Source organism: Berghia stephanieae, chromosome 8, assembly GCF_034508935.2.
Source record: "Berghia stephanieae isolate SIO BIC M18660-M18661 chromosome 8, UCSD_Bste_1.3, whole genome shotgun sequence".
Taxonomy (NCBI): Eukaryota; Metazoa; Mollusca; class Gastropoda; order Nudibranchia; family Aeolidiidae; genus Berghia; species Berghia stephanieae.
The window spans coordinates 29,687,928-29,709,676 of record NC_088367.1 but is presented as its reverse complement, the minus strand read 5'-3'; the positions used below and the strand labels follow the sequence as shown (position 1 = coordinate 29,709,676).

The window sequence follows — 21,749 nt, the reverse complement described above, 5'->3', positions numbered from 1 at the left end:
ATAATATAAATGTTCAAAGTCAAAGTTAATTGATGTAATCGGCTTAATCTATGTACAAACCAAGACATGTGCATTATATTGACAAAGAAGATATAATACAATTCTACACAAAGTAAAATCAACTAAATCTACAACACAAGAGAGGCAGGACTTAGAAAAAGCAGACAACTATGCTAGGGTTATTACAACAATCTAGATGACACACCAATGGGCAACACCCGGGAGCTGCGTACGCTTATGGAGGACAGGACAAAATGGCGAAGACTTGTGGCTCATGTTGGGCGCCCCATGGGGCGACCTAAGTAAGTAAGGAACTAAGTATACTAGGGTTCATGTAGACTCAAGTGGATAAGAAATAGTCAAGATTTTCTTCTCTTTTTCAATCACCATACTTTAACATTAAAAAATGTCCGACACAAAATAGATACCTTGATCCCCAAAATTTCTAGTTAACTAACTAGTTCTTAATGCAGAGAGTAACAGCCAAAAAAAAATAGAAGAAGAGGAAGAAGAAGATGTAAAAGGAGAAGGAGGAGGAGGAAGAAAAAGACATAGCAAAAAGTATACAAACCTTAGTGATAGAGCTTTGATCCTGGTCTATTTTCTCTCCTCTTGCATATTTGTTTGTCCATTGCTTTGCCTTTTCAGCATAGGTAGGGTAGTCATAATTGTACTCCTGCCACTGATAAACATTAAAACACAAATATTGCATGAGTGTACTATGATTATATGGACAACTACTACTACTACTACTACTACTACTACTACTACTACCACTTCAACAACAATAACAACAACTACTACTACTACTCTCCAACAACTGCTACTACTACTACAACTCCTCCAACTACCACCACCACGACTACTACCTCTTCTATTACTACCATTAAAAAGTATTTTGAAATAACTTTCAAAAGACTGTTTAAATGAATATATTTGCTTCCATAATTTCAAATAATTCAAAAATTTTTGAGAAATGATTTATTCACTTTACAAAAGTTATCAACAAACGGCGGTAACACTTAAACTGAAGACCATTTATTGTAATATTTTTATTAACAAGAGACAAGATTAATATTGTGTGTAGTGCTCCCTTCTTGCTTTGATAAAAAATTGGAAACAACAAATGGACTGGACCAAATGTATTATTCAGAGTTGCTAAATGTTGTCCAATCTGCCACCAAGATCAGTCAAAAAGTTACTCACAATATCAGCCATAAGCGGGTCTTCTTTTCCTGGTTCCCCCAAAAGTACACGTATTGTCAACAGTACGGAAGACAGGTTAAGAATGGGCTTCCATGTACCCTTGGAAGTAGAAAATCAAATCAATATATTATCCTATTATCATTATCATTCATTACACTATATGCTTTTAATCACATGACAACACGACTACCATTCTGTGTTTATATCCTTGTAATGATTGTACTGACAGAGATTATTGCATACGGCCTCTCATGCATTATTGTGTCCATAACAGCACCTTCCCGTGGTGTTCCCTGTTTCTACTGAGTTTGTTATGGGCGCAACCGAGTCCCCGGCGGTATAACTGGGTTAGGGAGTAGGTGGGACCCCTTCCTCTTAAGGTGCAGGAGACAGAACCCACCGGTGAGAGGTACATGCTTTGCTCCTCACCCACCCACCTCACACTCATTCTGCAGTGTGGTGTCTTCTGTATGTTCCTACTTTACTTAATCCTTACTTTACTATAGCTTATATCCTGTTGCCTTGTAGGATGTCGTCATTGGCTTGACAAAGGCTAGCAGAGTAAACTGTACACAAACCGGCAGTAGGCAATGGGAAACCACTGCTGTACTTTCCCAAGAATATTCATGATGGCCACAAACTACTCATTAGCAGATAACAGCGTTAAGGGGGTTCATGATGTAACTCTGAACACCTCGCTCGGCAGGGACAGCCATGGACAGCAGGTGGCACCCGGTCGTCATCCAGTGACTATTCGCAAACATACAAATAGAATAGGTACATGGAATGTTAGAACATTGTTTCAAACTGGTATGCTAGAAAATGTTAAACAAGAAATGGACAGGATGCAATTTCATGTACTAGGAATAGCAGAAACCAGGTGGACAGGAAAAGGTTTAATCCGAACAGGGAACAAAACAACGATATATTCAGGAGGTTCAACTCATGATAAAGGAGTAGGAATTTTATTTGACCAGAATATAGTTAAAAGTATTAAAGGATGGTGGGGTGTCTCAGATAGAGTAATAGTAGTGAAACTAGAAGGAAAACCATTTGACATAGGAATAATTCATATGCCCCAACATCAGCACATGATGATGAAGTTGAGAAATTTTATGAAGATCTAGATTTTGCTATGAAACAACTAAAATCACAGGATGTAAAAATAATAATGGGTGACTTCAATGCCAAGGTAGGCAATTCAAGAACAGAAGAAATAATTGGTCCGTGGTGACTTGGAGATAGGAATGAACATGGTGAGAGACTAATTGATTGGTGTAGAGAGAATGAATCCATTGTTTCAAATTCATGGTATAAACAACATCCAAGAAGAAGATATACATGGATAAGTCCCGGCGATAAAACTAGAAACCAAATAGTTTTCATCCTAATCCGGAAACGTTTTCGAAATGCAGTAAAATCAGTTAAAACCTTGCGAGGAGCCGATTGTGATAGCGACCATATTCCTGTCATCAGCAAAATGAGAATAAATTTTAAAAGATTAAAGAAAGGAAAATATCAACCAAAATATGAAGTAGGATTTCTGAAAACAAATAAAGATCTGAAAGAAAAGTTTTTTATTGAGGTAAAAAACAAATTCCAATTGCTTGAAGTAGAAGGTCTAACTGATACAGATGAATTATGGAATGGAATTAAAACCTCAATTAATGAAGCTATACAAGAAAATATACCACAAAAATTTAGAAAAGAGAATAAGAAGTGGATGACTAATGAAGTACTAGGACTAATGGAAGAAAGAAGGCAATATAAATCAGATGTCGAAAAACATAAAACCTTAACAAAGAAAATAAAGAAAAAATGTAATGAAGCAAAAGAGAAATGGATAAATGATCAGTGTCTAGAAATAGAAATAAAACAAAACAGCGATACCAAATTTGTACATGAAAAGATAAAAGAAGTCAGTGGCAAAAGAGTATGTTCAAGCACAGGATGCATAAAAGCTAAAGATGGCAATGTTTTGATGGATAGAACAGATGTGTTGAATAGATGGTCAGAGTATAAAGAGGAACTTTTTTATGATGAAGGAGAAAAACAAACAATAAACAAAGAGATAGACGGGCCACCAATTTTAAAAGAAGAAGTAGAAGCAGCTATTAAAAAAATAAAGTTAGGCAAAGCAACAGGCCCTGATAATATCCCAATAGAAATAATCGTAACATTAGAGGATTTAGATTTAAACATAGTGACAAATCTATTGAATAAGAAAAAGACAAATGCAATTTTTAGGGCACCTAAATCGACCTAAATGTATTGAACATCTTGCTCTCACAGGAAAGATAGAAGGTAAAAAGAGTAAAGGTAGACCAAGAAAAACATATTTGAATAGTTCGAACAGCTGGGTGACAAAGAAAGAGAAGAGTAATATTAGTTTTCTGAGGTTATCTGATCAGAGAGATGAATGGCGTACCATGATCACCGATATCTGGCACAGACGGTACTTGAAGAAGAAGAAGAATGATTGTACTATAACTTTCTCCACCACCATAACTGCCAACCCTCCCCCCCCCCCCCCCCCCAAAAAAAAACAAAAACAAAACAAAACAAAAAAAACAAGGGTCAACCCAATAAAAAGTGGAGTCAGTAAAATAAAAAGGGTATATATAGGCTTTTCTTTTAAGTAGATAGAGATTGTGCGGCTATGTGGTCTACTGGTATAACACTCGCTTTTGGATTGGATGGTACTGGGTTTGTGCCTCGCTCTGCGCATAGTTGAGTCCTTGGACACAGCTCTTTACTACATTCTCACCGTACTCAGGTGTAAAATGAGTACCTGGCCGTTAACAACGTTGTCTCTGAAAAAATTGTAATATCGCCTAACAGGCATCATGTCCCGTCCTTCATGTTAAATGTTGTTGTTGGCCAGGGACCCCTCGTAAAGCACTCTGAGCACGTTTAGTGGATATTGCCCTATATAAAAGCTCCATTTCAATTTTAATAGAGCTCAACTGGGGATTGTAATCAATCTAGAAGAGGGCCATTCTGAATAAAAACCACAGACAGAAATTGTAGGCCTTGGCAGGCAATCTGAATCAAAACTGCCACTTGAGGACAAGTCTTGGATGACTACAACCAACAGTGAAGGAGCATATCTTAACAGAAAGGGAAGATGAAGACAAAACCACAGGGTTGAAAGGATTCCAGTAGCCCGGACAGTCGTAACTGCTGAACCTGAAAACTGCAGTGACAAGCCCCAACTATTGAGAGGGGGAACAAAGAAGAAGAAGAAGAAGAAGAAGAAGAAGAAGAAGAAGAAGAAGAAGAAGAAGAAGAAGAAGAAGAAGAAGAAGAAGAAGAAGAAGAAGAAGAAGAAGAAGAAGAAGAAGAAGAAGAAGAAGAAGAAGAAGAAGAAGCTTTGTCAAATTTCACAATTAGGATTTTGAATTGACTTATCACTCTTTTTTCCCCTGCAACAATATATATATAAAATGAAGCATGAGTCACGTCATAATGTCTTTCATTTCACTTGTAAAGCGTTTTGAGCACATTTAGTGGATATTGCATTGCACTATATAAAAGCTCAATATTTATTATATTTATTTCATTAATTTGATGAATTTTACACGGCAATCAATGGATTTGAACATTCAAGCATATTGTCCTGGATATCATTTGTAATCTATTTCCAGTTCTCTTTCTGTGAGGCTATGTGATTGTAGTATGACACTCGCCTGCGGACCAGAAGGTCCAAGATTCGAGTCCTGCTCCGAGCAGTGCATAGTTGAGTCATTGAAAAAGGCTCTTTACTACATTCTCTCAGCGTACTCAGTTAACAGCACTGTCTTTGTCAGAAAAAGTTGTTATATCGCCTAACAGGCTTCATGTCTCGTCCTACATTTTAAGTGCTGCTGTTGGCTAGGGAGGGTACCCTTCTAAAGCACTTTAAACACATTAAGTGGATATTGCGATACAAAAAAATGATCAAGGTGCATTTTTTTGGTCTGAAAATCAATTTAATTTTGTCTTGGAAATTCAAAAGTATATTATTAATATTATCTATTTACTTGTAAAAAGGTTCCTTATGGTTAATTGGTTGTTTGATAACCCATTAAGTGAACCCCATTTCTTTTACTTTTTTTCATAAATAAAAAATAATAATTTTGCCCTCCCGCCACGCCATCAGAAGATATTGTACCTTGGCATTCCAAGAAGGAATATAGATAATTCAAACAAGATGCCTGCTGTCAACAGAAATCACCCATGTTGTCCAAGTGAGCAAATTGGGGGTTGATAATCTTGCCCAAGGAAAAAAAAAACCCAGAGTGCCTGAAGCGGGGCTCAAACCCCGGGACCTTCCGGGTCACAGTGCAATGCATTAACCACTCTGCCCCTTTCATAATAAAAGGAATATCATAAAACTTAGAAAATAACTATAGGTGTTATCATAAGTCAGTTGATAAAGTACTTATCTCACAGGCAAAGAAGAGTTAGATCTGGTAAAAGTACTATGCGATAACCTAGTGTCCAGTCCAAATATTAGCTAGTAATTGTAATCGACTTTTTAAATTATGGAAACTGGGAATTCCTGAAGGATTATATAATTTTTTTTAAAGGATAAAAGTGAGTTATGTATTAAATAAACAAACTAACAAACAGTAACATACCTGTGGTGGTGGTTTGAGAGTATCCAGGCATATTCGCCCCTTTGAATCAATATTAGGATGATATATAGGGGTAACAAATTGAACACAAGGTGGTTCAAATGGATATCTGGTAATAGAAAAAATATATTTAAAAACAACTTTTGATATCCTTTCAAGACTATTAATATTAAGTCTTTTTAAAAAACAAGTTAAAAAAAATGAAATACCAAGTTTAAATGAAATTAAAACAGTAAACCATCATTAATTTTTATTTCAACCAAAACAACACAGTTATCGTATAAATTATCCAACATACCTTTCTGGTATTTGTATATCCAAATTAAAGATGCCATTTTCAAATGGTGTCCCTGGAACTCCAAATATAACTGTGGATACATTCAAGAAAAGTCTTTGTAACCTTTGGTGAACTTGTTTTGTTTTGTTTTTAAGGGTTTTACGGCGCTTGCAACACATTTAGGTTATATCAGCGCCAGTAAAAAGGAAGAAAATGGGATAGTAAAAAGTTATAGAATTACAATAAAAGCACCCAAGAAAAAGTAAGACATAGGGGAACTGGGAACAAATAGGGATCAGATGTAGATTCCAAGAGCAGACCACCAATGCACTTAGTTTGAGATCACCTAAAAGTCTCATCCAGACACAAGCACAGGTCCCATCTAAGAGGAATACACTCAAATGTTTACCAATCATTTAATATAATATGTAAACTCAACATAATACAATGCATAACAGAGAGATGATTTACAAGGAAAAAAATATCATCTCCCAAAACTATAACTATACATTCGACTGTTTCCCTCCCAGCCAAGGAGCTCCGGCAAGGATCAGGACAAAACTAAGTAATCTCATTCCAAGACAATGACAGGAAACAATTGGGAAACGGGTATGGGGGGATAGAAGACACAGCATGTACCTCCCTGCCCACTATGGGAGGTCAGGATCCCCACCCAGTATTTGGTGAACTGAAATGAAATTAAGTTCATGGCGCTGTTGTCAATGATTCTGTCCTTCAGTTGTGTGAACACTATTAAAAGGACAACTCACATGTCAAGAATATTTATTAAAGCTGGATGACCTTCACCACTGAGACACCAGACTGGTATGTTTGGGTCTTTGCAATTATTATTTGGCCACTATTAAAGGGACTGAACTAGGAAGCAAACACAGTCAGTCAAGACCACGTTCAATATAATGGAATCTTGCCTAAAAGCCATGGTCATGGTCCCATTAAGTCCCTACCATCATGCCTTTGTTTTTTTAAGTAAGGTATGTTTTAAACTAGTTAAGAAAATAAAAAAGGCTAACCCTTTAAGATACCGGTACTCATCATTTCAAATAAAAGCCGCTGACCAACTTTCTAGCTTGCCACAGAATACCATATTTTTAAAAAATGCAATTAATCATCTGCAAGTTGCAGTTTGGGGTATTTGTAGACAATGCACAATGTTTGTGTAAAAAAAATGAGAAACATACATCTATTTATTAAAAACTTGGAGCAAAGTGAAAGGAAATTGTAGGGATGATCTCCCATCTGAAGACAAAATTACCCTTTTTCACCAGACCGTGCTGGTCAACCAATTATGATTGAAAGATTTTTTCCCCAATTCTGATGTTGATTTAACAATTATTTCCTCATTTAAAATATCAAAAAATATATTGTCCTGATTTGATTTAGACATAATGTAAAGATGTTAGAAAAAAAGCTTTTCCTTTAGATCACAAAATTATATTGACTGACGTTTGTTCCTTTTATGAAAGGTTTTAACTCTTTTTCTATTTAGTTTCTAAGTGGACTTCCAATGATTTTGTCTTTCTCGTTAAAAAACAAAACATGTTTAGATTCCCTGTTGGTGGTTACTATACCATAATTGTTATTTTCATTTGCATCAACGTAATGTAATTGTTAATAATTAAAGTAAATTGAAATAAAGAATAAAACTATGCTGTCAAGGGAGACTATCCTATTCAGACTTGAGTCCAAATGAGCTGTTGATTGCGCATGCATACAAAATAAAAGTGTATTTTTCTATTTATTCCTCGCTTCGAATGTGCATCATTTTTTCCTCATTGGTCCACTTTTATCTTATCCTAACATATGAATTTAAAAATCAAATGTGGGACAGATTTAAAATCTCCAACAAGCCTTGTTAACAAAGACAAGGCTTCAGAACTCAGTGTGGATGTGACAACAACTTGCAGTTATAGTGGGCTGTGACTGTGTCTGCGTAACTTGTACAACAGTAGACAATGACAATAGGGGCCACTTATGTTTAGAAGGATAAACCCCTGACTAATGTGTGTCAAAAGCAGAAGTTTCTGAAAAAACTGGATAAAAATGCTCACATAAAAGGCATGCCTACCATGTCAGAATTTCCAGATTTGTCCAGGAAATTTGAAAAAAAATAAACGCTGTCCTGGAAAATATGGAAATTTACTGTTTGCCCCTTTAAATTAAAAAAATCGACCATTATACTACATAGCTGCCAACTGTCCTGATAAAATTTGGACTGTTCCGATTTGGAAACCTGGAGAAAAAATTGTTTTTGATAAACAATTGGTCTGTGATATGTATGGAAATGACCCTTGCATGTCTCAGGAATATGCTTTAGTGTTTAGCAAATCAAAACAAGGAACAGAAAAAGCTCTAAATCTAGATTATAAATTATATTACATAACAGTAATAACAGTCTAATTGGGGGATTAAGTGGCTGAGTGGTTAAGGCATTGCACTATGACCTGGAAGGTCCTGGATTCGAGCGTTGTTTCGGGCACTTTCGTATTTTTTCCCTTGGGCAAGATAATTAACCCCCAATTTGCTCACTTTGGATAAGATGGGTGATTCCGGTCGACATCAGACATCTTGTTTGATGAATGATATATATTCCTTCATGGAATGCCTCGGCAACGATATCTTATGATGTCGTGGCGGAAGGGCATAATTTTTAATTTATTTTTCAATGCTGCTCTTTTGGATCATGACTGTATTATGCAAAATGGTGTCCCGATCTAGTTCTTTGAAAAGTTGGCCGCTTTGATATTACCTCCAGGAATTAAGAAGTTTATGCAATCATGAACTACTGTGACATCATCATCATTAACATCATCATCTCTACCAATATTTCTACAACAACCACCACCGTATCATCATCGCTACTACCACTACTACAACAACCACCAACAAGTCATCATCTCTATCATCACGAATACTTCAACAAACACCACCACCACCACATCATCATTGCTATCACCACAACTACAACAACCATCATTAACTCTACCAATACTACTACAACAACCAACACTACATCATCATCCCCACTACCACATCATCATTTCTACCACCACTACTACACACACCACCAAATCATTTCTATTACCACTACTACAACTACCATTGTCACATTATCATTCCTACCACCGCTACTACAACAACCACCACCACATTATAATTCCTGGCACCACTGGATACACCTACCTATACCCGGATACCTCTGTATAGAGCTTTTAGACTTGGTGTAGTCTCCTTCGCTCCTCCTCATCTATTAATGATTGGACCAATTTTTATAATTGAACTTGTTTCCTAGGGTTTGCTTATCTCCAACTCTGCTTTGAATTTATTCAAATTTTTTGCTGATACTGTGGTTTCTTGCAGTTTATTCCAGTTATTTAAAATTCTAGATGAAAAAAAGTTCCTTCTTTCATTTGTTTTAAAACGTTCTTTTTTCAGTTTCTTGCTGTTTCCTCGTGTCTGAATGTTCTTGTTTGGTTTAAGGAATCCTGCCTCTACCCTGTCTATTCCCTTTACTATTTTATATGTTTGGATCATATCTCCCCTTCTTCTCATGTAATCTAAGGTCGGGAGATTTAATTCTTTCAATCTCTCACAGTAGGTTTTGTCTTTCAGGTGTGTGATAAGTTTTGTTGCTCTCCTTTGCACTCTTTCCAAACAGTCTTTGTCTCCCTCAAACTTCGGATACCATATGCAGTTAGCATATTCCAGCTTTGATCTAACCATAGTCTTGTAGATGGTAGTCATGTGTTTTGTTTTCAGATTCTTGAAATTTCTTTTCACTATTCCGAGTGTTTTACTAGCCTTAGATTGAACATCTTGAAGTTTAGCTTCCTATCAATAAATACTCCTAGGTCTTTTTCCCCATTGGATTTCTGCAGGGGTTTTCTTTCATTATATAGTTTGCTTCTCTGTTGTTTTTTCCTAGGTGAAGAACTGCACATTTATCTACATTGAACTCCATCTGCCATATTTCGGACCATTCTTCAAGCTTTTTCAAATCTTGTTGTAAGGTGTTTCTTTCCTCTTCTGTATTAGCTACTCCATAGAGCTTAGTATCATCGGCAAAGATTTTACATTTAGATGATAGATTGTCTGGCAAGTCATTGATATAAATCAGGAAGAGAACTGGTCCCAGTACACTTCCTTGTGGAACTCCACTTGTTACCAGTCTCTCCGTTGATGCTGTTCCATTCACTATCACTTTTTGTCTTCTATCTTTGAGGAAATCTCAGACACATTTGACTGTCTGATCATTAATTTGATACTGTTCCAATTTCCTGATTAGGCGCCAGTGTGGAACTTTGTCAAATGCCTTTCTGAAGTCGAGGTATATGACATCTAAATTGTTGCCTAATTCCAGGTCTCTCGTCCAGTCATCCATTGTTTCAAGTAGGTTTGTTACTGTAGACCTTCCCGCCATGAAGCCATGTTGATCTTTGCTGAATAGTTTGTTCTTGGTCATATGATCAACCATTTCTTCTCTAATCAGCTGTTCCATGAGCTTGCAGACGACAGATGTCAGGCTCACTGGTCTGTAGTTTTCTGGATTTTTTCTGTCTCCCTTCTTGAATATGGCTGTGACGTTAGCTTCTTTCCATTCCCTTGGTAGTCTTCCTTCTTTCATCGCCTGGTTAAATATCTTGGTTAGGGGTTCTACTAGCTGCTCTGCTAAGTTTTTTAGGATGTAAGGATGAAGTTTGTCAGGTCCAGGTGATTTACTCTCCTTTAGGTTTTGCAGTCTCTTTATTACTCTCTCTTCAGTAATCGGCCATTGTGTAGTATCTATATTACTTCTTTTAGCAATATCTGGCAAGTTTTTCTGGTTCTCCACTGTAAAGACACTTGCAAAAAAGAGATTTAGCACCTCTGCCTTGTCTTCATCTTCAGATGCCAAGTGCCATCTTCTTTTTTTATGTCACAGGTTCCATGTCTTGTCTTCATTTTACTGTTTACATAACTCCAGAATACTTTAGGATTTTCTTTCGTTTCCTCTGCTATCTTGTTCTCATACTTTTGATGCGCTTGTCGGACTATTTTAGTAGTTGCGTTTCTCACTCTTTTGTATTTGTCCCAATCCTCTTCCTTTTTGCTTCTAGAGTATCTTCTATTTACTGACTTCTTCTTCCGTAATGCCTCTCTCACTTCCTGCGTCATCCAAGGTTGATTTTTTCTCCCAACCCGGTTCCCTCTGCTTTTCGGAATGTTTTTCTCGAAGCATTGGTTAAGTACTCTGGTAAATCTACTCCAGTTGTTTCCTACGGTGTCCTCGATTAGTATTTCCTCCCATTTGATATGCCCCAGTTCCTTTTTCATACTCTCTAGATCAGCCTTCCTATATCTGAGTGTCAATTTTTCATCTACAGTCTCTGATGTCACCCTCAGTTTTAGGAATATGGTCGCATGGTCGCTTTTTCCCAGTGGGTGGCTCAGTCTTAGGTCGATAATGTCATTTTCTTCCTCCATCAATATCAAGTCCAATACGTTGGGCTTCTGGTTTTTTCTCTGTCTTGTGGGTTCTTTTATTATCTGTTGTAGGTAGCAATCTTCAATGGTTTCTATGAAACTTTCCTCCAGGCTTCCCTCTTTTGGTTCGTCCATCCCTTTCCACTCCAGTTCCGGCATGTTGAAGTCTCCCATAATAATTATCTCTGAATGCTTTTTTTGTGATGCTCTCCTTATCATCTCCAACATTCTCTCATTATTTTCTCCTGTGCTATTTGGGCTCCGATAAATCACTCCTACTAGTATCTGACTTTGTCCAGTTACTCCAATCGAGCACCAAGCGCTCTCCCTAAAGTCGTGATCTGTGAGTTCCTCTATGGGGTTAAACTTGAGGTTCTCCCTCACCAATAAGTATTCTCCTCTGCCGGAAGTTTCAAAATCTCTGCTAGCTATTATAGTGTATCCCTCAATACCTAACTCTACTATGGTTGGGTGTGTTGTTGCATTCTTTGGCTTAGCTTCTGTTATTGCTATCACATCTGGATCTTCTTCTTCTGCCATAGCCTTTAGCTCCTCTCTCTTATTCATCACACTGTCTGCGTTCGTGTACATGAACTTCAGAGTATTTTTCATATTCACGTGCTGCCCCTCCTTATCATCTACTGGTACTTCTCTTTTTTGAATTTTCTTGTTGCCTTCGAGTCCTTGCTCAGAAACATTTTGGGCAATTGGACTGACACGTTTCCAATATAGTCATTCCTCATCCCAGTCCCAGTCATTTCCTCCAACATCGCTGTCTCTCTTTCTTATTTGTTCACTAAACTTTTCCCTGAAAATGACCCTTTTCTTATATATGACCACATCTTCCCCTGCTTCTCGTCTTCTCTTCAGCTCCTCTCTTAACTCCTTGGCCTGCTCTCTTTGCATAATTGTTTGGTCAGCTCCAATATACACCTTCTGTAAGCATTCCCGTTTATGGTCTTTCAACTGTTTGCTGTTCCTAACAGCAGTGTTACGCTGATCCGTTGACATCAGACTTATTTTCATGGGTCTTGGTCTATCTTCTCTTTTGCCCAATCTGATCACTTGCTCTATAGGGTTTAGGCTGTCTTTGTCTCCATGAACCTGCAACTCTTTGAGTACCATTTGGGCTTTTCTTATATCTTCTTTGTTGTCGCCATCTTTTGCTTCTGGTATGCCGTACATAATTACATTCTTCACTCTCTTAGCCCTTTCATTTCTCTCTTCTTCTAGTTCCAGGTTCTTTTTCACCATTGCCTGCTTCTTCTCCTCAGTTTCATTAATTTTCCTCATTTCATTTATATCTTGTCTTACTCTATCTGACTTTTCTTCTGTACTTCTCTTGAGTCTCTCCTTAATCTCACTCCCCTCAGACATAGGGTAGGCCTCTATCTCATCCTTTGCTGTTGATTTCACTGTTTCTATCATCTCCTCTGTGAATTCACCTTTTTGAATGATATTCACACTTTTATCTACGTCTTCTACTTTTTTCCTGAGTTTATCTACTTCCTTTTCAAGCTGCATGAAATTGCCCAAGAACTTTGAGGCCACTTTGTTGCAGGACTTAGAGCAGTAGTAATGCAGCAGCGGACATTCTTTTTCTGAGTCTTTCTTCAACAGTTGATAGGTGTCATCATCTATCTTTTCGCACAAAGTATGAAACCACTGGTCACAGAGCTCGCACTGTAAGCATTTCTCAATCTCTTTGCATACATATTCACATTTTCCGCAAGTCTCAGTCTCAGCTTTTGCTTTTGCCTTATTTGTACTCATCGGTGCAGGGCTTTCTTTCCTACTACTGGTACTGGCACTGCCAGATCTACCTTTCCTACTACTGCTGTTTAAGCTCATCTTCTTACTTGTTAAATGACTAGATCTATCTAAGTCTAAGCTGTACTGTATCACTGTATCTTGTTTTTCACTCCAATCTGATAATGCCACAAACTTCACCACCACCACACTATTCCTACAACAACTACAACAACCTACGCAATCACCCCTACCATAGCTACTACAACCACCATCACCACTACCACATCATCAACCAACCATGTCAGTACAAATTGGTGAAGTACTTTCTATTACGATGGTTGGAGAAATATTTCCTCCATTTTTGTAGGCAGTTATTATCACCAGTGGTGTTATTTTTAGGAGTTATCCAAGTAATGTTATATTGTTAAACCAGTGAGTGCGGATTCCTCTTTTGTTGCAAGCAGATTTGTAGCTACTTATAGTTATAATGATATCTATCTAGAGACATTGTCTAAAACTCTATTAGAGATTCTAGTAATTCTAGCTATAAATTCATGCTCTTGATATCAGTATCAGGTATTTGCCGACTGTCTTTTACGACATTACTATTGTGCGGCGTATTTTTATCCTGAAAATTGAGGTTTTATCCATAAAATATCCCTGAAATTTGAAATTGAGGGAAGGCATGTCTGACACAAGTAGACGCCTATCAATCCATATTATTAATATTAATTATTAATAAACATTAACCAGCTTACCGCCTTTCAAATTTTGCAGGGAGTTTTCATGAGAAGAGCAGGATATTCCGGGAGTTGGAGAACTCATAAACATTTGCAACTCTTTTTTAATTCTAGTTTGCGCTATTGAATTCATTATTTTTCCCCCGTTTTACCGACGTGTTGGAAAATCCCTTTTTTGATGCCAAGTCAAGTTGGCAAGGAACAAAAAGGCGAGTCGACGAATGAGATTTTATCGCTCACTGACACTGATTTAAATGTGATCAAACTGATGTATCTAAAAGGTGTGTAGTGTAAATATTGCACAAGTAAATGTTCAAACGGAAGATTTAAAATCTTTCCTAATTCTGATCACAATGACAATGTTGTCCAGAGATTCAGTGAAAAATACTTTCAATTTGCCACCAGTCGCAGTGTAGGTTGCTAAGTCATCAGTACAGAATCCAATCATTTTATTTCCGAGTTATCGGACTTAACTTTCATCTTTCGCGGTAAACGTGAAAACAAGAATTCGCATTCTTCAGTAAGCTAAATGAATAGTTTCGTGTTTTCTTCTTCTTTCATTTACACTCTTCTTATCAACCATAGAAAATTCGTCACATAATTTGTTACGATGCAATGAACCCTTTTCTAACTCTGATAATACATTTTGTACATCACAAAATTTGAAGAAAAATCTTTGTTATAACTATATAATAACTTAATGCTGTTTGTTACAGCTGATATCATTGCACATCAATATGTACCCCCCCCCCTTTTGAGTGAAAAATAGATATGTCAATCAATTTTTAAAAAATTGAATGACATTTTGGGGAAAATTCTGAAAATGATCAGTAAAGAAAGAGTTATTAAGTCCACTTCAATTAAATAAACCTTCGAGGATATGCTACGAATCTAAAATACAGGACGGCACTCAAATTAGACTGACCCGACGTGCACTTATTTTTCAGGTCTGATAACCCAATTCATTATGGGCCCATTGTAATGAAATTCTAAAAAAGTGACGTAAATTATTATCCCATAAGTGGGTTCGGATGGCAGACTTGCATCTATGTACTGACCATTTAACGTCTAAGCATCTAAGTATCAGATTGTGATTTGAAATGGGCAAGTTGAACGTATCCATTTACCTTCGATTATGTTGTCATTTATTCACGGATATCTCAACAACAAAACCTATCCTTCTGTAATCTAAGCATTCTACTGCATTTGCTTTTCTTTATACCTTAGTTCTTCCCGTAGCGACTAGCACTTCGGGTCGTCACAAATCTCCGCGTATTGCTAGCGTGCTTTCTTCGACTTTCCTCCACGACAGTCCTCCCTTCTTTATACCCCGTTCTATGATCTGTTCCCAAGTTAACCTCGGCATACCCCTCTTTCGAATTCCAGATGGCTTCACCCTCATGCCATCTTTTGGGAGTCTATCGTTCTTCATACGCGCTACGTGGCCAAACCATCTCAATCTCCTTTCCCGCACCATGTCCGTCATTGCGATAGCTTCCGTTAGTTTCCTTATTTATTCATTTTGATCTTCTCTTTCCAAGTTACGTTGATCGTCTTGCGCAAACAGTTCATGTTAAAGGCGTTTAATTTGTTTGTGTCCTCTTTGTACACCCACCAAGTTTCCCATCCGTATAACAGGGCAGGGACTATGGTGACATTGTACATCTTCATTTTTTCTATTGATTATTGTTCCACCGAAAAAAAAGTAACATATTTCCAAAGGCTTAATTTGCTGTTCATTTTCTTGCTCTAATCTCTTCAACTGAGCTGCGACAACCTAAGCAAGTGAAGGACTCCGTTTTATTATGTTTTCATTTTCGAGTTTGAGCTCTAGAACATTTTCTCCTGGGGTACACATAATTTCGCACTTTTTGGTGTTGAAAAAAAGGCCTATCGATTGTGCTTGTTCTCATAAGTTATTAGTGCACTTCTGCAATGCCCTCGGTAAAATCAAGGTCATGAACATAGCGTTCTCCGGTCTCTGATTGGAATTTCATAACCATTCCCATTCTGATGAGTTAGAGGTAGAACGACGGAGAATAAAAAAGGGGACATTGTTTCACCCCCGTTTTAATGTTGGTCAAATTGGATTGTGTATTTTCATTCTAGTGCCATGATCACTTTTATGAGTTTTTCGGGGATTGCGTAGGCCGCAAGACATTTCCATATTATCTATTCTGGTCAACGTTGTCGAACGCTTTCTGAAACTCGATGTAGCAATGTAAAGTGCATTTATTTGACTTTTCGATGATAGTGCACAGGACAAATATGGTATCTGTGCATGAGCATCCTCGTCAAAATCCTCTGTGTTCGTCTCTCATTGCATTGTCAACGGCAGTTTTTATCCTGTTCAAAATGATGACACAAGCCAAGGGACCGTTTTCATGAACGAGGACTAGATTTAGTAATTTACTAGTCTAGTAAATGACTAGCTAGTCTTAAGCCCAAGCGAAGCAAGTTTCTAAAAAAATCGGAATTCATGAACTCTTTCTAGTCTCGGACTAGCTAGTCACTTGCCTAGAAGTTGGCGTTGTAAGGACGGTGACTAATTCGGCTATTTTGAACGGGTAACATCACCTTTCTACTACATGAAGATATGAAAGATACACACGCCTTCATACTTACAACGCAAAAGACTTCTAAAGAGGAAATTAGCGACACACGTGATATTGATTGTCGACTGTTATAGACTTCAATGATGTCCATCGTCGACTGTCAATTCTATATTTAGGCCAATGGCAGTTTTATTGAGACAACGAACACCGAGATTGAAACTCAAAGAAATTGAACAAAAAAAAAAAAACAAAACAAAACAAAACAAAACAAAAACAAATAAACAAAATACAAACAAACAAATAATTACCCAAAAAAGAAAGTGTATTCTGATTAATCACATTATTTTAGTCCATTGCAATGTCAACAGAATCTTTTGTCTCCATTCTACTTTCTAATAATTTTTTTTGGGTTGCTCTTTAACGATTTCTGAGTCTTTTGTTCATTTTCAAACTGCGAGCCGATAGATTCAGTTTATCTTTAGTTTTTACTCACAAAAATGTGTACTTTCGACAATCTGCACTTATCTTATAGTTTTTTAAAGTCAGTGTCAATGGCAACAGGACATTTTTTGCCTCTGTCATTCGTCGAAGCGAAGCGCACTCGATCTAAAAATAGTTGCTATCTTGTTGACGCTATGATATCACATAGTAACTAGACTCAGACTAAAGCACGAAGACATGCTTCGGCAAATGACTAAAACTTAGTCTGACATGAAATCCGATTTTTTTCAAGTCGTTGACTAAAGTCAGAGATAGTCAGAGACTTAGCGCTAGTCCACGTTCATGAAAACGACTCAAGTGATTCCTGTTTTCCATTCTTCTTTATTTTCTGCTCTTTCCATGCAGTACTGCACACGTTTCTCGTTACTGAAACTATACTCTCTCCACCATACTTCAGCATCTCATGGCATATTATATTATCCATAGCAGGCGCCTTGTTATTTTTCAATCGATTTATTACATTTCTGGTTTCTTCAATTGTGATTTGACCCATTTCAATGTCAATGTTAGTGTCTTTAAAATGATACATTTTTGACGCTCGCATTGGTCTCTGTTGGTTTTACACTGTTAGGAAATGCTCTATCCACCATTTTTCGATTTCTACATCCGAATGCAATGTATTGCCTTCCTTACGTGTGTTTTACGTCCTCCCCGTGTTAGTCTTTTTATTAATTAATTTGTATATAGCAGTTTTTTGTGTGTGTCATTTCTATCTGCAGCATTCTGTGCTTCCATTGTGTTTCGATTTAGCCAATTTCCATTTCCAGTCTCGCATGTTAACACGCTTGTCAAGCCTTTTGTAACCTTCACTACAGTGTTGAATGTCACAGTCACTTGTAGGGAGAAAGCGTAGGAGGAAGTCAGAGAGATGAATTTAGGACAAGACGTATAAATTGAGAGTAGAAGAGTAGAAGATCTCTGTAACTCTATTTTCATAGCAATACCAAAGAAAGCAGGTGCAGTCTGATGCGAAAATTTTAGAACTATAAGTTTAATAAGCCACATCAACAAAATACTGTTGCGTATAATTATCAACAGGCTAAGGAATAAGATTAACCCCGAAATCGCAGAAGAACAATATAGATTCCAACCTGACAGAGGGACAAGGAACGCAATATACCTCCTCCGTGTTTTAAGTGAAAGAGCTATACAGGTTCAGACCCCACTATACCTCTGTTTTGTCGACTACAAAAAAGCTTTTGATAGAGTACGCCACGAAGAAATACTAAAACAACTGCACTCCATTGGCGCTGATGAGACAGACCTCAGACTCATGCAAACATTATACTATACCCAGCAGGCATCTATCAAAATCGGAAACTCTACAGGAAATTCCATTCCTATTAAGAAAGGAGTCCGTCAAGGGTGTGTTGCCTCACCAGATCTGTTTAATCTATACCAAGAAACAATCATGAGGGGCATAAATAATATGGAGGGAATAAAAGTAGGAGGTCACAACATAAATAATATAAGATACGCAGACGATACGGTACTCATTGCAACATCAGAAATCCAACTTCAAAAGATTGTTGACAAAGTGGTAGTAGATAGTGAAGCCAAGGGAATGGAAGTGAATATCACCAAAACGGAATGCTTGGTAATACAGAAAAACCCCGAAAACAACAACACCTGCAATATAACGATTCACGGCGAGCAACTTACCAACGTAGAAAGTTTTAAATACCTAGGTTCAATAGTGACAACAGATGGAAGATGTAACCGAGACATACGAGCAAGAATAACTCAAGCCAAACAGGCCTTCATGGACCTGGGAAACATTTTGAAAAACAGATGTCGTTCGGGATTAGATTCCGAGTCTTGAAGTGCTACGTGTGGCCAATCTTGTTATACGGATGCGAAAGCTGGACTACAAATGCAGAAACACAAAAGAACATTGAAGCTTTTGAAATGTGGTGCTTGAGAAGGATGCAGAGAATATCGTATACTACACACAAAACGAACGAAGAAGTGCTAAAACAAACATACCAACAAAGGAAACTAATGCCCTTAATAGTGGATCGACAACTATCCTTTTTCGGACACATAGTAAGGAAAGATAAGAATGAATACCTGGCAAGTTGTGGAAAAATACCTGGTAAACGCGCCCGGGGGAGACAAAGAAAAACACTCATAGACCAACTGAAGGGCTTCACCAACCTAACAATCCAAGAGCTGTTTGAAAAAGCAAGAGACAGGGAGGAATGGAGAGAGATAATTCATGCAGTATCCGAAACCTGGACCAGGCATGGAACCTAGAAGAAGAAGTATAAATTGATCGATGATAGATGACGATGTAAACACGATATGAGGAATGACGGATTTGGAGTCACCAACGCAAAGCAGAGAGAGAGAGAGAAAACAAAGACATGCTTTGAAAAAGAGGATAGGCTGCTAATATAATGGACTTGATAATTAAGTCGTGGCTAATATACAAACATTTTCAACTCTCCTAGGAAACGTGAATGTTTGAACATCGCATTGCAGAGCAACGCTTTGAAATGTAGGAGTTGAAGAAAGAACGAAATTGAGGACACTCAGCTCTTTGTTATTATTTTTAGCCAACCCTTTTTATGAAGAGTTCTCACTAACTTGTATCAATCAGGCTATAATCCTTTAAGGTTAGGCTACACATATGTTTGTGTATTGGTACGTTATATCCTGCTGGTGGATCGTCGTCGTTGTCGTTGTCGTCGTCCTAGTAGTAGTAGTAGTAGTAGTAGTAGTAGTAGTAGTAGTAGTAGTAGTAGTAGTAGTAGTAATAATAAAACAAACAAAAAAACAAACAAAACAAAATAATAATAATAATAATAATAATAATAATAATAATAATAATAATAATAATAATAATAATAATAATAATAATAATAATAATAATAATAATAACAACAACAATAATAATAATAATAATAATAATAATAATAATAATAATAATAATAATAATAATAATAATAATAATAATAATAATAATAATAATAATAATAATAATAATAATAGTAATAATAATAATAATAAAAACAATAATAAAAGTTTAGAGGGAAGTAATAGATTGAGATGACATTGGTGTGCCCATGCCATGCCGGCCATATTCCAAATTTGATGTTATTCTATCAGGTGACATGATGTATTATAGTAGTTTACCTAATTCTGACTCAACTCTTTTTCTCTCTCTCTCTCTCCATATTTATGTCATATAATAGCCGAAAACCATTCGTCCAAATCATCGATCGATGAAAACGACCTTCAACTTTACAAAAAGTCTCACCTCTGAGATTTCAAACAATGTGCCAGGTTGGACCTTTTATCTTCACAAGTTGAGGGTCATCAGAGAGATTGTATAGCTAACGCTTCGAGAGCTCTCTCTAGCCAAAAAGCCCGTATCTGGGTCAACAGCTGATCGTGGAAATAAGCGCGTACAACAATGAGCTAAGATGGCGCCGACGCCGACAACACATAACAAATGCCAGTGGTGTTCCGGTATCAATTGTTCAAATTCTCGACACAAGAGACCAGATTTAGGTTTCTTCCGTTTCCCAAAGGATCCTGAAAGGTGAGAAAATTAAACTTTAATCTATTAACCTTAACAAATAACTATATTTCTATATTAACACGTCTAGATTGTGTTACAAGAGAAAATGAACATTAGATTTCTGATCCAGTTCTAATCTACTGCACCGTGACTGTGACCCTTAAAGGTGGCTCTGTTGGGGGTGAGGCTAGCCATTATCTTCTTCTTCTTCATCTTCTTCTTCTCCTTTTCCATAATAGCAGATGTGGTTGATTTAAAACACAGTAAAGGGTAGGGGCGACGGTGTAGCTCCACGGCACTGAATTTTAGCCATATATGTTGTGCCAGTGGATTTATGCTTAAAATAATTGAGCTTTTATATAGCGCAATATCCAATAAATATGCTCAAAGAGCTTTAGAGGGATGACTAGATAGGATGTACATTGACTAGACTTGTGATGCCTATGTCTAGATTCTAGTACAGTAGTACTCTCAATGAAGTGAGCTTAGTTTTTTAGAAGTTTATCTAAAGAGAAGCATACATCTAGTCTCTCTCGGCCAATTAGTATGTGCTTTTATGTATAAAATTAACTCTTAATCAGACCTAGCTCTCAATTAATTACTAATAATAGATCTAGATCCAATATTGAACTGCGTTAGTTATTTTTTACAGGTCCAGGCGTTGGGTCATCAACTGCAGGCGTGCTGATTTGGATGACATGTCAGCTGATGCACTGTACAGACGAAATGTTTTATGTGAAGAACCTTTTGATGCTTCCTGTTTCAGTGGCAGTCAAGACACGCCTTCAACAAGATGTTCCACAGGAAATTAGACAGCTGATGTTGCCATCAACTATGCAATCCCTAATACCAAATGAACAGAATGTAACAACTTCCATATCTGGGTATGTTGCAGTCAAATTAATGCCCCATGTGTGTACAGACTGTCAAGATTTATTGAAGGGTGACAAGGACCCTGGCAAAGAGAATCAAGTATTCCTGCATGCAAAGAACCTTCAGGGTTGTAACCATGGCGGTCTCTGTGCACCAAGTTCAGAACTTCTCTGTATCATAGAAATTATGGAAAAGGAATTCAGAGACGCCATTACTCCC

At 37.2% G+C, this 21,749-nt stretch overlaps 1 protein-coding gene across 1 annotated transcript in view; it reads right to left on the bottom strand.

The window, feature by feature from the left end:
* LOC144978484 (ubiquitin-conjugating enzyme E2 T-like) overlaps positions 1 to 14,509 on the bottom strand; it is a 15,543-nt gene extending 1,034 nt beyond the window's left edge. Inside the window, exons 1-5 of the mRNA XM_078924630.1 lie at positions 14,094 to 14,509; positions 6,124 to 6,193; positions 5,829 to 5,934; positions 1,207 to 1,305; positions 572 to 682 (exon numbers count right to left, since the gene is read on the bottom strand). Coding sequence (XP_078780756.1) covers positions 572 to 682; positions 1,207 to 1,305; positions 5,829 to 5,934; positions 6,124 to 6,193; positions 14,094 to 14,208 — 501 coding nt within the window. The 5' untranslated portion in view covers positions 14,209 to 14,509. The remainder of the gene's footprint in view (positions 1 to 571; positions 683 to 1,206; positions 1,306 to 5,828; positions 5,935 to 6,123; positions 6,194 to 14,093) is intronic.
* Between the last annotated feature and the right edge of the window lie 7,240 nt (positions 14,510 to 21,749).